The following is a 16,396-nucleotide window of genomic DNA, read 5'->3' as shown; positions in this document are numbered from 1 at the left end:
ATATGATATGAGAATCCAAAAATGCAATAATATGTAGGGTATTTCATTTAGAAAACTCTCACTCAACTTTGATACTTTTAGGGCTTTTGGGACACTCTGTACATTACAAAAATATTTTTAAAATGTGCACCCGATAGGCGTCTGCGGATTCATCAAATAATACTTTGCAAAAAACAAACGGGCGAGCCGCAAACGTCCGTGCCGTATAGCGTGAATAACCCTGTATAGGTAGTGCGAAACTCCTACCTCACTTCATACGTTTCGACCTGGTCGCTCTCCAAGTCACCATCAGTGATCGGGGCGTCCCAAGCCAAAGTGATTTCGGTGCTTTTGACGGAAGTGACGCGAATGTTTGTGATGCTGCTGGCCACTGAAGCCTCCGTAGTGATCATCACGTCCGCATAGTCCGTATTGGGACGCGGTGCCAAGTGAGAAACGCCATTTTCTGAGAAAATCTGAAACCTGTAGGTTGTGACCGCGTTGAGCCCGCTGATGTGCATCCTGGTTTCGTTGAAGTATTCCTGCAATTCGTCCCGTTAGAAGCGAGAACTTCCCCCAACAACAAAACTCTGCATACCATTGGAGGATTGTACTGAACCAAGCCAAGACTGCACGCATCGCATTTGATGCGATAGGCGATGTCGGACCTTCCTCCCAGGTTTTCAGGAGGCAACCAGCTCAGGATCACGTTTGATTGGTCCACGAAGTTAACGGTTAGGTTGACAGGGGCTGAGGGAGGCTCTGCAGAGTTTCACGACAAATTAAACCTAAATTGAGGAAAGCAGGCGGAGAACTTACGGGTGCACATCATGTTCTTCGGATCAGTAGGCGCTCTGAAGTAGCCTTGGTTGCACTTGCACTCCGTCAATCCATAGTCTGGCCCGTGGGAGTATTTTGGGCACAAAAAGCACAGATAATCACCCACTTCGGACTTGTAGGTGCCCGGTTGGCAAACTATAAAAATCACAAACCTTTAGCAACTGAATTTGTGTTTATTTTGCTTATTTTTATTTTGTCTTGTCAAGGACAAAGAGGACAAACTCAAGGTTTTCAAGAAGGCAAAGACCTAAAAGGACGTTGATTTTTACCAATCATGAGTTTGTGTAAATTTTAAATCAGATGATGGCGCTGTTGTCTCGCCGAAACGTAATGAAATAAACGATGTTTCAAAATTTTTACTTCACACTTTGACTGAGACCCAGGAAAGATAAGAATATTTATATACATTACAGAACAAGCGAAGTAAAAAAAAGAAGCTCATTGGCTTACCATTGCAGGTTTGCTTGTCCATGTCGGGTTGGAAACCCGCTTTGCATTTGCACCCGCCACTGGGCAAAGTCCATTTTCCATCACCCTTGCACAGGTAGATCGGGGACGATCCGACCACCTCAGCATGGTTGACGCAGATGCCCTGAGCCTGCTCGATGATGGTGATTTCTTTGCCTGTTGGGGTGGCCGGAAATCGGGCAAAGTTTATCGTCACTTCCGGGCATGTAATGTAGTAAATCTGCAAAGTGATGGATATTCACACTGACTATCGACTTACCTCGTAGACTTTTCGACTTACCTTAATAGCGAGAAGAGATATGCAAGCTCCTTGGTCCCTAAAGGCAAAATAAACGCCTTTCTTGGTCACGGGGATGCTCTTCACTTCGGTGTTAATGTTGACTTCGCTGTTCGAGTTGAATCTTCCCTCACCAGCAGCCACCCGGCCTGAAAGCAACAAGCAGAAATTAAAAAAACCGCTTTCTAACAGTGTTTTGGTTTTAAAAAATCGATCAACAGGCAAAGAAAGTTCAGCGACGCCACATTTCAATTTAACTGCAACCCTGGTTGTAGTGTTTGGGTAAATCCGAAATGGGGAGCGCGAAAATCTCGTATTTTTCACGAAATCGGCCAATAAAAGCGAATCTAATATAGCGCAAAATGCAAAATCTAATATTCCGTCTTCGCGTCGACGTTTTTAAGGGTCTTGTTTGCCTGTACACACAGTTATAAAAAGGAATATTGATATTGATTTGCTTCCTGAGTGCTTCTCCGAGCAAATAAACACTACTTTACTGCTACTGGACGCATATTTTATCTCAGTAGTTTACAGTGACATAAACCTGCTCTATTTGAATATTTTAGAGTTTGATCGGACAAAAAGCGTGTTCTGAAACAAAATTCCGCATAATTTTCCAATGTGAATATGCGACAAATAAACCAACCTGTGTCCTCCTACTCATCCACTCTCAATTCGACTGTTTATTCGCAAAGTTTGTTCAGATAATGTTATTAGTGCAGCGACCGCAATCGATCGTCCACATTTTCCAACAAATAAATTCCGAACGACAGAGTAATTAAACAATTATTTTCCGTATAAAATGTTGTCCGTGTTTATTTCAGTCGAAAAATATCACCCAAAGCGTCGGCAATTTTCTGCTATCGCTGCGGAAAACTGGATAATGCAGCTGTCCGTTGAATAACGTATTGATGTTTGTTGTATGAAAAGGGGGGGTTAATAACGCTTTAATTCCATTCGACATCATTTTAAAAAAACATGTTTTGCCTGGCTTTTCCCGAATTGGTGCAGATCAGAAAACATTTTTTTGACATTCGAAACTCCAAGAGGGGTTGGAAATGAAGGAAGAATCTAAAATATTTTGGAAGTATGCGATCAGGAAGACGCAAAAATGTTTCCGAATGACAAACGAAAAAAGGGGCAAGAGATAGAGGCTTCAGGGCCGAAATAATCAACGTTTTTGGTCCATTTTGCACGGTTTTTGAGCGATCACGATCTTTCTTATTATGGGCTCAGATTTGTATTTTATGGAAGTTCTTATGTCGGAAACAATCAGTTGAGCTCAAAAAACACGCGTGTAAAATTTTGATTTTGACCAAAAAAGTGGTCAAAATCGATTTTTTYAAAAAATTCTTGTCTCATTTAACGCGCTTTTGAACGCTTTCGATTTTTAACCGCGRATMAATTGGTTATTGTAGAAATCACTTCGTAAGTGCTTATTGAAAAGATTTTAGGTCGGAAACGATCCACTGAGCTCCAAAAACACGCATGTGAAATTTTAATTTTTGACCGAAAATTTTTCAAGTGGTCAAAGCCGATTTTTTCGAAACATTCTGGTCTCTAAATGACCCATTTTCATTTCAACGATGCGGGAAATGGAACCAGCTGCATGAAAAACTCACTCAAAGCTTCAAACCCGAAAAAAAACGACACTTTTGGCTTATTTAACGCGCTTTTGAACGCTTTCGATTTTTAACCGCCCATAAATTTCTTATCACGCATGTGAAATTTTGATTTTTGTTCGAAAATGTCGAATGTGTTATTAATTTTGCAAAAAAAAATCAGCAAAATACACCCACTCGGGCGCAATATTCGCACGGCAGCGCTATTATTATGCATACCTGTCGTAAAAACTCGAACGACGTCTCATTGGAGACAAAATATTTACAAGCTCCAGTTGCAGATAATAATTCAATAGTTTCTGACGGCTTAAGTAACACAATCAAGGACTCGTTTCTCGACATGTTCACTTTGTATCAATTTTTCCTTCCGTGTATTGAGTCCAGCCTGAATTGATCGATTATAATGGCAGGCGAATAAGCTTCAGATTTATCAAACTACTGCCCACACATCTAAACGATCAGCAACGTTTCCTTCTTCAAATTCCTCCCGAAATCAATTATACACTGTCGATTCATCGTCAAGTCGACCTGACCTCCTGGACGTTTATTGAGGCTTCCAACATCTATATACGCCCCCCATTTAAAAACATAGAACTGCGATAATAAAAATTTAACGGCAAAAAATTCCATCTGGCAGCTTTCGTTGAATTTAAGGGGGAAAACAGTTTCGCGAGACAGGCAATAAATCTATAAAAATAGAAAAGCCGAAACGGTGCAAAATTCATCTTTTTTATCTCCTTTTTCCTAAAGGAGAGGCGGTAGCTCTTCCAGATAACTGGATACAGCTGACACAATATAAATTCAGCCGGAGGGGTTGCCCAGAAAACAGGGCCTGCCGAAAGCTACGAAATAGTGGTTTAAATAAGGAGTGATTTTGCATATACAACTGCTTCTCCAAGCACTTTCGGTAGAAATCAAGCTACAACATTAATGGCCCTAATTGATAACTGGCTGCAAGACTGGCAGGAAATTGAGTGAGTAGCAAAAATCAGATAATTTATATGTATACTTAGAAGGCCGCATTAATTTGCCCAACATAATTTAATCGAAGCATTCGGGAAAAATCTGTTTGCACGTGCAGATCAACTATTCGAAATGGACGCAAATCGACTACAAGCAGTTAAAAGCATTTAAATAATTGTGGCCAGTTTGTTAACTTCCTGCGGTAATGGGCATTAGCAACAGATAGCAAATTAATTACTAGCCAGGAATAATTTTTTCCAGACATATTGCTGAATACTTGATTGCCGCTAAATTAGGTACTTATTACCATTACAAGGTACTTAAGCTTCATTTGCTATTGCTGAACCACTTCAACGGCTCCCACGAAGTCACTCACATCAAATTGCCGAGCTGATTTCACATTTTACGAGATGTTTTACAACTGTTCTCCATTTGAGTGAAAAGGTTCGCTCGAAAACGCTAATAACTTACGCTTACAGGTCGATTTGGTGCTAATAGAGTTTTTCCTCCTCGACTCTTCCCCAGCTAGGATTACAGTTCACGTTGCTTTACTAGGTCAAACGCTTTAGCGCAATCAATCAAAACCGCACATACAAAACCTTGACCTGTACCAGACTTACCAAACTACATACGAACATACCTAAATGGGTATTCGTTTCGTGTATGTGGCTTTATATTTGTTTAGTTGTCGGTTTCGTGTTCACTGTATTGATTTTATTTTAACATTCGTTTATTATTCATGGTAAAGTTTCTAGTATTTTCTTGGTCGTTCTCTCCGCTTGCCCTGGTCGGGTTCAGGGCGCTAAAACTCAATTTTTCTTTAACATCTTTTTCAAATTATTGCCTAATGTGGTTTTTAATACGTAATTTTATCTTGTGTTTTTCCATTGATCCGTCATTATTTTTTGCATTATTTTGTCATTGAATGAATTCGACAATTTAATGATTTCAACATTAGAACGTCGGTCACTCACGAACGTTCGAACTTCACTACTTCTTGTTGAGGCGTTTTTCGCTTCAGCTTTATTACGCGGGAGTGGAAATAAATGTGCAGATATTAATGAATCGATTAATTTCAATGATAGAGAATGAAAGCAAAGTGAGAAAATTTCCTAATTAATACTGGATTTGGTTAATTTTGCAAAATCGATCATAAGTGTCCATTAATCCCATTCACTTGGTTGATCGTTCCCTACTTTTAACTCGTTTCATCATTCGTATCTTTGCACTTTCTTACTGATGTCCTTTACTTGAGTTTCTTCGTTCATCTCTTTAAACGCACCTTTTTTTTAGTACTCACTATTGCTGGATTTATAGCTTTAACATCTATTGAAAAATTGAAAGAAAATGCAGCTAGAAAAAGTTGACTAATGATGGACAACATAAAACCATGTAACAAAAGCAAAAAATTGTGAAAGAAACAGACCAAAAGCCCATTTTACAGTTACAAACACCTACAAGAAAGTAAGAGAAAATTGGAAAAAAATGGTTTGCCAATCAGAAAAAGAGGATGAAAAGTTGCGAACCGCAATATCTCATTTCCATTCGTGCCATTAATTATTAATGTTATTCTCAAGTTGTCATTTGAGCCTAAACATTGCGGCTGAGTAATTTGTTTCTTCTTTCGATGGCAGACAACTTCCTCGTATACTTCCTGAACCGCTGATTTATCGCTTGTGTTTCGGGCCCGTTGAGAGAAACGTGAATTTTCATATTTTCATTGGCTCTTTTGCCGCCTCCGATATTTTTACCGATTTTAATTGGGTGGTAACAAGTTGCCTTTTGGCGATCGTTACCCGTGCCGCACTCGAAACGATAAATGGCCCTATTTGTCTCAGTAGGCAACATCTTGTTTCGATTTTTCGTTTTTTTCTCTCCATCACTTATTTTACTCATTTTCCTTTTATGCTGTGCAAAAAACCACTTGACCGCGTTTACTCCCTGATTACTTGGCTCAACTGTTTACAAAATATCATGCATAAAAAAAACCAATCGATACATTTTTCCGGCAAATTAACAAAAATATTTTCTCTCGCCATCAATGCGCTGAACATTAATTTGCCAATGGGCAAAAATGCGAATTCTCTAAATGTTTGTCCTCATTTAATTACTTTGCATGCATGTAATGGAGAACTAATGGTTGGGAATGGGCATCCGTTAAAAGCCATTAATAATTTTCTTTAGTTCAAAACACCCATTTTAATTTATGGGAACGTTACCAATGGATGACAGAGGATTAAAATGTCAAAGATCTTGAAGAATTAGTGGGATTTCAACAGCATAGAATCGATTACTGTTAGGAGTAACAACCTTGATGGCAAAAAATTGAAAAGTTTTTTTGATAGGACGGGAATTTGCATTAAATTCTTTGAACAAAGACAGAAAGAAAACCCAATATACAATAAGATTTGGCAAAAAAGCCAAACGATTTTTTAACGGTAATTCCGATTCGCGCAATTTGATGCATGGATTCGTGTCAATTCGAATCGAATAGAAAATTCGACAGCCTGTGTATTGTGTTTTATTTTTGGACTTGTTTAAACGAATATTATCCGCCAGTGGCCCGCATAATAACCGCAAACATCACCGACGAGTGAAAAACCGCATTTCAATTCGGCATTGGTCAAATTGCTTATTTATTTATTGAAATTAATTTCAGACATCGGGATTACTAAATAAATATCAAAATTAATTACCGAAGCGAATTATTCGTCCAGTTTTCATGCATTATTTAGCACAATCATCAATTTTAATACGTTCATAATTGACTTGGGTGGATAATTGAATCTGTTGCGTTTACTGGATTTCTCTAATTTGAAAAATTTACTTTGAGAAACAAACATTAATAAAAAGAAAAGAAAAGAGACTAATGGGTTTTTCAGGTTTTTAGGCCGTCGTTGGGTAGAATTGCTTCTTTACGTTTCGCAAGCACGAGTGGCTTGCATCTTCAGAAGTGGTTTGCTTGAACGCTTACACTGTTCTCATCAGAAACCGCGTTCAGTTCTGCGGAAGAACTGCTTGCGAAACGTCAAGAAGCATTTCTACCCTACGACGGCCTAAAAACCCGAAAAACCCATTAGTTTCAAGGAATGGCCTCGAAAGTCTATCTCTTTTGATAAAAGAAGACTTTAAAAAAATAGATCCTGATTTGAAACTGCCGCAAAGAAACGGAGCAAAATCTGGCATGAACGGCAACGTTAGCAGAAATAATAAATTACAATAAATCGAGCAATTACTTGGGCGTGAAAGGTAATATGAAACCATGTGGAAAATGGCGTTTTCAAATTTCCGCCTTTAGATTATATTAGCTTCGACATCGCGTCGGTAGTAAACAGTGTATTTTCTACCAGGCTATTAAGAGATTTAAATCTGATTTCCAATCATTTATTCCGATTCATTATGATCAACGTGTATTGAACTGTTCCCTATTGCTCCAGACAGGCGTAAATGTGTTCGGCAAACAGTTGAAAAACCATCGATAATCCAGTTATAATTTAATTAAACCATTGTTAATTGCAAGGCCAATTACTAGACTAATGTGGCAGCCTTCGAACGGTGCCACCACATTTGAAGAAACATATATATTCACCTGGAGGAATATGGGGATACATTCAGTTAACACGCACGTTTAATTAAATGTAAATACAGCTGCAGCGAAGCAAGACAGAACAAATGTTTCCAATAATTACACTTCCACTAATTGCTAATTTATAGATTGAAATAAATTGTTCCAGTATCAAAACTTCGGGCAGTCAGATGCGGGTTAGAGGCATTAAGCAACTCGCGCTCGATTGTAATTTGTTCAGATGCTAGCTTTTCGAAGATTAGATCATTTCCTGGATAAAACAGCTAATAAATGGCTGCCTCAAAGGAAGACCGATTGCAAGTATCGGTTCAAGCGTTTATTCAGTGCATTTGGATAATTGAAGGGTGATGGGTTAATTGTAAACATTAAAACACATTGGTTCGCCACCAGATTCAGGCCTTTTGGCTCATGAATCTCTGTTGATTGGGGGCGGAAGTGAAGCTTGACACTCTGCCAGATAAAGACCTAGTGAGGATGGGAGAAAAAGAAACAACTCACCAATTAATTTGTATCTATCGGCGTCCCAGGGGGGCGGCTCCCGCGTCGCGGCGTCAAACTCGTAGTACAACAGGCTGAACGTCTCTTTGCATGACAGCGCGTTTCCTGGAAATAAAGTCAACATCTTAATTATTTGCCACAAAAAAGTGAGCATTTCGTTTAATGACATTGAATAAACATCCCTAATTGAAGCTTTTAACCGAACTGTTTTGGAAATATTCTAAAGTCGTGGCGAATCACACTGAAGTCAAAAATAAACGTTTTCACACAACATTAAAAAAATCACGACTTTCCATCTAGGTATCGCAAGTAACACCTTGCGATTCACGGACTTTATAGAGAAACCTTGAGTCTGAGAACTCAGAAAATGTTATTCAAATCGCACGAAAGTCCTCAGTTTTGCAGATTTAGTACTCCAACTCCATGGACTCCATAAAAAGGAACAATATCTTCTCATCTAGAGCAAGTCGAAACTTGAAAATAATTAGGCTCTACAGAGACCACTTGCATCTGAAAAGTACGAAAATTTCATTCAAATCGCAAAACCCCCTCATTTTTGCGGGATAAGTCAATTTTGGTCCAAAACAAACGTATTTACCCAACTGCACTGTCCGCTTCAAAAAATCACAACTTTTCACCCAGAACAAGTACAAGTTGCAATTATCACTCTATAGAAGACACTTCACTCTAAAAACTAGGGAAATTGCATTGAAATCGCACAAAGCTCAAAAAAGTTTTTGGAGTCTGATCTGAATCAAACCCACTCTTTTTGCCACTCAGGAACGCAGTTTGCATCGGATATCTCACTCGCACCCAAGGGCTCTATGAGAGTTGAAAAATCGGCTGGCCCTTGGTACGCTCCAAATTGATACCTTTGCGGCTTAAAATATTTCAGTTCTGATCAAGACTAGAAGATAAATTTGAAAAATTCATTTTAGCGCTAGTTTTGAATTACGTTTTCAGTTAACTTTATTCGGGTTATTAAGCCGTGCGTTTCGCCAGCACGAATGGTTAGCATCTTCAGACGTATGTTGATCGCCGAAGAAACACACCTCTTAAAATGAAATATTGATTGTATTATTCTAAGACTGTTAATGTTTGAAAATGTCTAAAACCTCATGATACTATGAACACATTTCAGTGATAACAATCTCGAAATGCCGCAGTACGGCTACATATATGCGATCCCCTGGAAAAAAAGTCGAGCTATTTCTACGTTTTTACGCATTCAACTCGAGTACACAGCATCCAGCTAAAAATGGCTTTTGCCATTTGTGCATACGATTTGTATTTATTACACTGCTTCATTACCGGTTTCTGGCGAATATGGTAATTCGGTAATTTTAGTAAGTTCGTTATAAATAGGAAATTTGCAACTCGTGCATAATCTATTCATCCTGCTTGGTATCCACGGTAGGTCACAAGGAAATCGTTGTCACATGTAACGGATTTTTCGACTCTTGCTTGCAATGTTAAGATCTTGCTAACAAGGAGGGACATACTTATAATTCTTGCACTTTTGGCCCAGATGTCGAAAACATCCTGTTGAGCATCACTGGATTTATGTAAATTCGGTCAATTAGAGTGTATTTCCTATTTTAAAAAAGCAATTAGTTTATGAGTCTTACAATATCCGCCTTTTTCTGTCCCCAGTTGCAGCGTTCCCTCTATATTTCCCAAGTAAATTGGCAAATTTAAATAATAAAATACAGAAATGTAATAAACGACAAAATTAGTTCATTAAACTTAGTCGAAAGGTTTCGGCTGATGAATAAAAGGGCAAGACAAAGACCCCATAAAAACTGCCTGGTGACTTTATGACAGAAGCACAATTTTAATTCCATTTTCATTTCTGTATTCGATATTATAACTACGCGCGCATCAATTTTACTGGATTTCTCTCAGGCTGGCTAATAATTTCGATTCTTCATCATTTTTACGAGTCCTGTAATGGTAATTTCCTTTCCACGGAACGAACGAATATACAATAACTCGCGAACGAACTGCAACGGACATTTTGCGATTTATTTTCAACTGGCTGAATAAAAATATAAATATTATTAGTTTCGTTTCTGGTCAAAAACACCGATTACTTGTGGTAGTTTCTACGAGCAATTGCAGTTGAGAGTAATTGGAAAAAAAATGAAAACAGAGACAGTGTCTACATAAATTGCACAGCTTGTATTGAGACTAGCAAATTTCCTGGATAAACCTCAACATAAGTTTGTTTTGAAATATTAACAAAACAGTGGCGCGGCTGCATTAACTTCATCAATTATCGCAACAGAGCGCTCGAAAAATTAGGGCACGTGAATCCATTAAATTATCTGAGCACTCCGCTCGTCACATTATACAATTCCAATGCTGCAGCATTCCAGCTACAGCTGCATCCCCTGCACTGAGTTAATGCAAACGAATACAGCAACGGCAACTCAATGCTCTAACCGAATCGGCTCTATAGCTCTAAATTATTATGCAACATTCATAATTTACACTCTTACCGTGTTCGAATAGATTGTTGTTTTAGTGGGATGGTTTGCTGAAAGCTATACAGGGGGAGTCGGTTTAAATGCTCAAATGCTTCGAAGGATTTTTTACACTGCCACCAGACTAGACTCACTCTGTATAGAGACTAAAACACATAATTTTTCAGATTGTTTCTCGCAGCTTGAAAACATCCGAAAACATAATCAACATTAGCGCGCAAAGAGCTTTTCTCTAACGATATTAGTTTGCAAACTTTCCTACCACGCGCCCAACTACTCATGTAATTGATGTTATGAAACCGGAAGTTTGTTTTAATCGTTCGAGGATTTAAATCTTATAATGCGATATTAATGGCAGCCTCGTATCTAATAGAACCAAAGTATAGGCAGCTGAATTTGGAGAATAACATCGATAAATCGCAAACAGTGCCCCGGGGCTGAAGGGTAATCAGCCTTAAATGTATCAGTTTTTTTCTTCTGTTGGATGTTTTTCTTTGATTAATCCTGATTACCTACCTGGGAATAAGCTGCAATCTCGTATGGTAAACTTGATTTCGATGTATATCCTGTTGGCTTCTTTCCTGTCGATAAATGGCGTCCATAGCCAATTGTTGGCGTTGCTATATGCGACATCACAGACCACGTAAGATCGCCAGTTGATGCCCTTTTGGAAGTTCGTAAACGATTCTTCAACCCACTGAAAAAAAGAGACAAACTATTAGCTCAAGACCCGATTATAAATATCCCTAAAAACAATATTTTGAAGTTTGGCATAATTTTTTTATCTCGCTTCTACACCCTTCTAAATCACCCCACTCACAAGAAACTTCTGTGTATATTTCCCCCGTTGTTCCAATAAAACAATACGTCGTCTTTAACATAACAAAGGCACAAGGGAACAATATTTGAATTCGGGATTAGCCCAATTTAAGTTTTCGCTCTCCCTATTCTTTGAACCTTTTTTGTCCTACTGCTTCGCATTAAGGCGGATTCCGCATGCAGAGATAAAATATAGAAATTCTCAGTCAACAAAATTTTCAACGTTCCAGAGAAGAAAGCAGAGTTGGCACGAACAGAGTTTTAGTGTCCCGTTGGGACTGATGCAAATCTACTGTATTTACATATTGTTTTATCTGATTGTTGTTGTTGTTGTTCCGTTCGGTTAAAAATCCCGCACTCTTAAAGGTGTACCGCAAGTGCTCTATTAACGTTTTTCTTTAGAAATGTGTCTGTTTATGTTTCTATAGTTTTCGGTTATTCGTATCTTTAATCGTTTTTCCACATTCTGGATTTATTAAATTTTGTTCTCTAATGTCTTCGTTTCTCTTTCTATTGTTTTGTGTTTTTCCTCAGAAGTTTACATTGTCGCAGTGTCCAACTGTCCAAATTTTGAATATTCTCGCTGCCACTTAAAAATGTTCATTCTTAAGCACTTCTTCCCCAAGAACCTCAAACTGTATGAAAAGAGCGCTCTCTCAGTCTATATCTGAATGTTCTAAGCAGCTTTTCTACAATGTTATCCATAATTGCCCTGAAAATGAGTGCACTGATGGAATTCTCTTGTATTATTCCTCTTTTGATGTTGATTTGTTCATTTAGCAACTATTTTATTTTTATATTAGTTCTGCAATGTTGGTTGAGTTGCGTTCCCGTATCAATTACCTATATATAATGGTAAAAAACACGTTTTCCTATTATTAAGATTCTAGTGGCAGGCAGATACTAATGTGTTGGAAGCTTTAGTCATTTCCACAAAGCAGAGAACGCCGGTTCTGTTAAGTTCGGATGATTTTTATATTATAAAGATTGCATCAAATCTTGTGGTTCTTCTGTTGGTTGAGTGTTTTTTCTAGTTCTTCAAGTAGCAATTTGATGTCTGAGTTAAGCTTGCTGCTTTTCCGGTGTTCGGTTTAAAATCTCTGGCGCTTCTCTTTCTTTTTTCTAAAAGTTTGTTTATTTGTTATTATTTCGTCGTTTCGATGGCAGTTTTTCAGGCTGTTTCCTGATTAACGTCCACGTCATAGTCTTGCTGATTTTAAATTGTTTGTTCGTATTTTTTTCCTTATGGTATTCCTTCGTTTTGGTGACTTTTTCGGCCAACACTCAATCGACAAATCAAAAAATAGCTTCCTGCTTTTGCCTAATTTCTATCACTTATTTGCAAACCCCCAGAACTCTAGGTGCAGTTGAAATCGAATAAAAGTATCACTTTCGCCTTAATCTACTCATAGATGAGTGGCAAGCAGGTCAATTTACCAAATTGCTGCACGCTTGTCCTGTAAGATATTTATCAACGCTCATTTACATGTGTGAAATAGTGATATTACTTTACGCACTCACTTACAAGAGCATTAAATTAACGCTATTGCTAACAGGCATTAGACACGATCAAACACAGTTATGAAGACTTTGTGACCGCTCATTAATAATAGCAAAAAACTGTATTTTTTGCGTGATTCAACAACTTCAAAAAAATTGTAAAGTATGAAGAAAAAATAACTCGCTCACTGTTTGAGAATTGCCAGAGGAATCTTTTGCAATTTAACAGTCCTCAAATTTCTGAAAAAATAGCATAGGAATTGAATTGCCAGCACTCACACAAGCTATTGTCTAAAACAGACTTTTATTATTAGCTGATTAATAGCATAAAGTGACTACAAACGCAATATTTCCACGAAACCAAGCTCGAACTCAGATGGCCCATATCTGTCTCGAAAACATTCGACTTATATAAGAATATAAACGTGTTGTTTCAAAAATCATTAATTACGTCAATTTAAACAAGAAAATAAAATCGAAAACTCGGGATTTAGGTTAAGCGTTACAGGCTGAAATTTCTCAATTTCACAAACAATATATGTGTGTCTGTGTGTGTGTGTGTAACTTGTTTCATAGTATATTCATAGAAGCGACAATAAATCGTCATTGCAAAAATATATCCATCGGCAAACAGGCAAGGCTAATGGGCCTGCTGCGATACTGGACAGTTGTTAATTATTGTTTATAATATAATAATGTTAAAAAGTAGTGGCGTAAGTTAACCGACATGTCAAACAGATTAGCGCAAAAATAAACCAATAAAACCGAACAACTTAAAAGGCAGACATAAAGTTTGAGCGCGATCTCATAAATTTCAACGTAAATAATTGACAAACTGTGTTATTAGTTGTTAATGAAAATTTATCACTTGGAAAAATGTCGCGGCAATTTGAATAATAAAGCCGTTTAACGGTTTGCCTCAAAGGTGCCGCCGCCTATTCCAATTTTTATTTTATCAGATTACCAAACCGATGACATCTAAATTAAACCATATTTCAACGACGATAGAAATCTTCCAGTGTATCTAAGGTGAATTTATGGTAGCTCGTTACCGAAGGAAAACAATCAATCTGCCTTAATCTGCAAGAACAATAGCACAGAAAGAGCGAGCTTCTTCCTTCGATACTGTTCTCCCTAAACGCATTGTTCCACCCCGAAATTAAAGAGAAATAATTCAAAACAATATCCTAATTTCATTTAACGTATCCTCGGGGCGTAATACCAAATTAAAGCCGGATTTTCCCTTCGGCAGACAAAGCCTTTGAAGAGATTTCCAATTAAGATCTCTCGATTTTGCAAAAATATTTCTTTAAAGGGGGTCGCTTTGGAAAAAACTGCCCCTCAATGGGTGCCAGTTAATTATTGCATGTTCCCGTTATTTTTTCAGCTTTACAATTTCGAAGATGTTCGTGAAAGTTGATTAATTCGAGAGAAAAGTTATTGAAACAATGGGTTTTTCGGGTTTTTAGGCCGTCGTTGGGTAGAATGAACAGTGTAAGCGTTCAAGCAAACCACTTCTGAAGATGCAAGCCACTCGTGCTTGCGAAACGTCAAGAAGAAATTCTACTCAACGACGGCCTAAAAACCCGCAAAACCCATTAGTTTCAAGGAATGGCCTCGAAAGTCTATCTTTTTTGAAAGTAATTATACATAAAGTACAATTTCCAGTATTTCTATGCGATTCTGAGTGGCAAATCCGCATTTAAAAAAGTATTTTTTAATGTTTCGGGTTATCGTAATATTTCGGGATCAAATTTCTGGTTCCAAACACGAAAATCAACCAGGGTACATTAAAAAAAAAGTTGACAAATTGCTCAGCTCCAACTCGTTTACTGTAATTTTCAAGCAAATAATCATGCCATTCGTCTCATCATTGGACTGTCTATATTTGCAGATAATCGGAAACGTAGATTTCACCCCGACAAATCTGTCAGGAAACAGAAAATATCGGTTCGAAAAGCGAACTGGACCGTCGAGGGCCTGGAAAAAATCGGGGTTGGGGTAACTTTGGGGCAAAAGAAAATTAACTGGGCCGTTGTACGTGCCCAGTATGTGCGATATACGCACTACGGGGGTGATAATGTTTGAACAATGAAAACTGCCGGGAGAAAGTCGACAAATTGACAGTTATTTATTTGCTTTTGACCCCAGCTTGTATGGGGGCTTCTGTCCGTATATTCAGCTCAGAGCCGCTTTATTCGATATGGTGTTAATAAAATTGAACCGACACGTGAACGAAATTAAATGGGTAATAACGTCTAAATCACTTTTATTACTGTTTCACGAATTCTCTCTCATCTGTTATGTTTTATTCTGCAGCTCACTGTTCCTTTGAATATTTACTAGTTTTGCCGACTAATTCTAGGCTCAATCGTCCTCAGATAAATAATTCAAAGCGCCCCTATCGAATTTTCAATCTTGATCGGGCTAATCGCATTCAGGCTGACACTTCAGCATGCTGCCGATAATCTATAAAAAAATATGAGCCGAATATTTGGATGCTACTTAATCCAGAGCCGAAAGATAATCCCCCCATTGTCCCTTTGCCAGCGTAATCTTGGAACGATTTCAGGCAAAAGCATGATACATATGGCTACGAGGGTAATGAGAATTTATTGAACACCATTATAAGTTAATAGGATTACTATATGAGCAACGTGCCAATATTCGGGGCTTAAGAGATGAGTAATTAATCTAATATGTGTGGGGGATTGATGGGAAATTTCCTGCCCAACTGTTCGCTTTTTCTATTTGTGTCTTTACTTCGGTCGGGGAGATTTGTAAACCAGGAAGTCGTCTGAAGGAAAAAGTTGAGCTTTATGCCACCTGAAGACTTTTTTCTTCGACGATTGTTGATCAGTTTCTTACGCAGAAATGGATTTCGATTCGAATAATCCCCCTGTTCTCATCAGACTGAAATAAACAAATAAGATACAACAAACGTGAAAAACTACCGAGTTGACCGACCCAATCCTACTCAAGCAGCCTTCGAAAATCCCATTAAAAAAACATTGAATTTCCAAAGCATATCGACTCCGTTTCCCTCTAATCCCCACTTTCAATATAATCAAAGCTTAGGGTCTTTTGAGGCTTTTTCGCTGTTATTAAAGTCACGCATCCCGAGCCCCCAAATTGAAAGTATTCCCTCATTGTTCGTCGGTTAAATCGAAATTAAAATTTTCCAGTTCGAAATCCGTTTGTCTCGTTAAACTGTCCCGGCTGTCCAGACAGTCGCGATCGGTGCCGGAGGCCGAAAGGAAAAAAATTCCGGCAACTCTAAACACAATGATGAAACGGAGGGGTAGCAAATTGTCCGAAATTGTGTAAAAAGTTGTCGAAGGGGAGGTGCATGTCCTCG

General features: G+C 38.1%; 1 protein-coding gene across 9 annotated transcripts in view; it reads right to left on the bottom strand.

The window, feature by feature from the left end:
- Window positions 1-16,396, bottom strand: part of LOC109543224 (ephrin type-B receptor 1-B) — a 122,153-nt gene that overhangs the window by 11,447 nt on the left and 94,310 nt on the right. For all 9 annotated transcript variants that reach the window (XM_048665513.1, XM_019912815.2, XM_019912818.2 and 6 more), the window contains exons 4-10: window positions 11,236-11,416; window positions 8,234-8,338; window positions 1,568-1,713; window positions 1,270-1,507; window positions 799-954; window positions 578-741; window positions 247-521 (exon numbers count right to left, since the gene is read on the bottom strand). In XM_048665513.1, coding sequence (XP_048521470.1) covers window positions 247-521; window positions 578-741; window positions 799-954; window positions 1,270-1,507; window positions 1,568-1,713; window positions 8,234-8,338; window positions 11,236-11,416 — 1,265 coding nt within the window. The remainder of the gene's footprint in view (window positions 1-246; window positions 522-577; window positions 742-798; window positions 955-1,269; window positions 1,508-1,567; window positions 1,714-8,233; window positions 8,339-11,235; window positions 11,417-16,396) is intronic.

Source organism: Dendroctonus ponderosae, unplaced genomic scaffold (genome assembly GCF_020466585.1).
Source record: "Dendroctonus ponderosae isolate FM_Combo_2020 unplaced genomic scaffold, Dpon_F_20191213v2 Dpon_F_20191213_4, whole genome shotgun sequence".
NCBI classification, from domain to species: Eukaryota; Metazoa; Arthropoda; class Insecta; order Coleoptera; family Curculionidae; genus Dendroctonus; species Dendroctonus ponderosae.
Note: the sequence above shows the minus strand (reverse complement) of the source record. Positions and strands in the feature narration are given on the sequence as shown.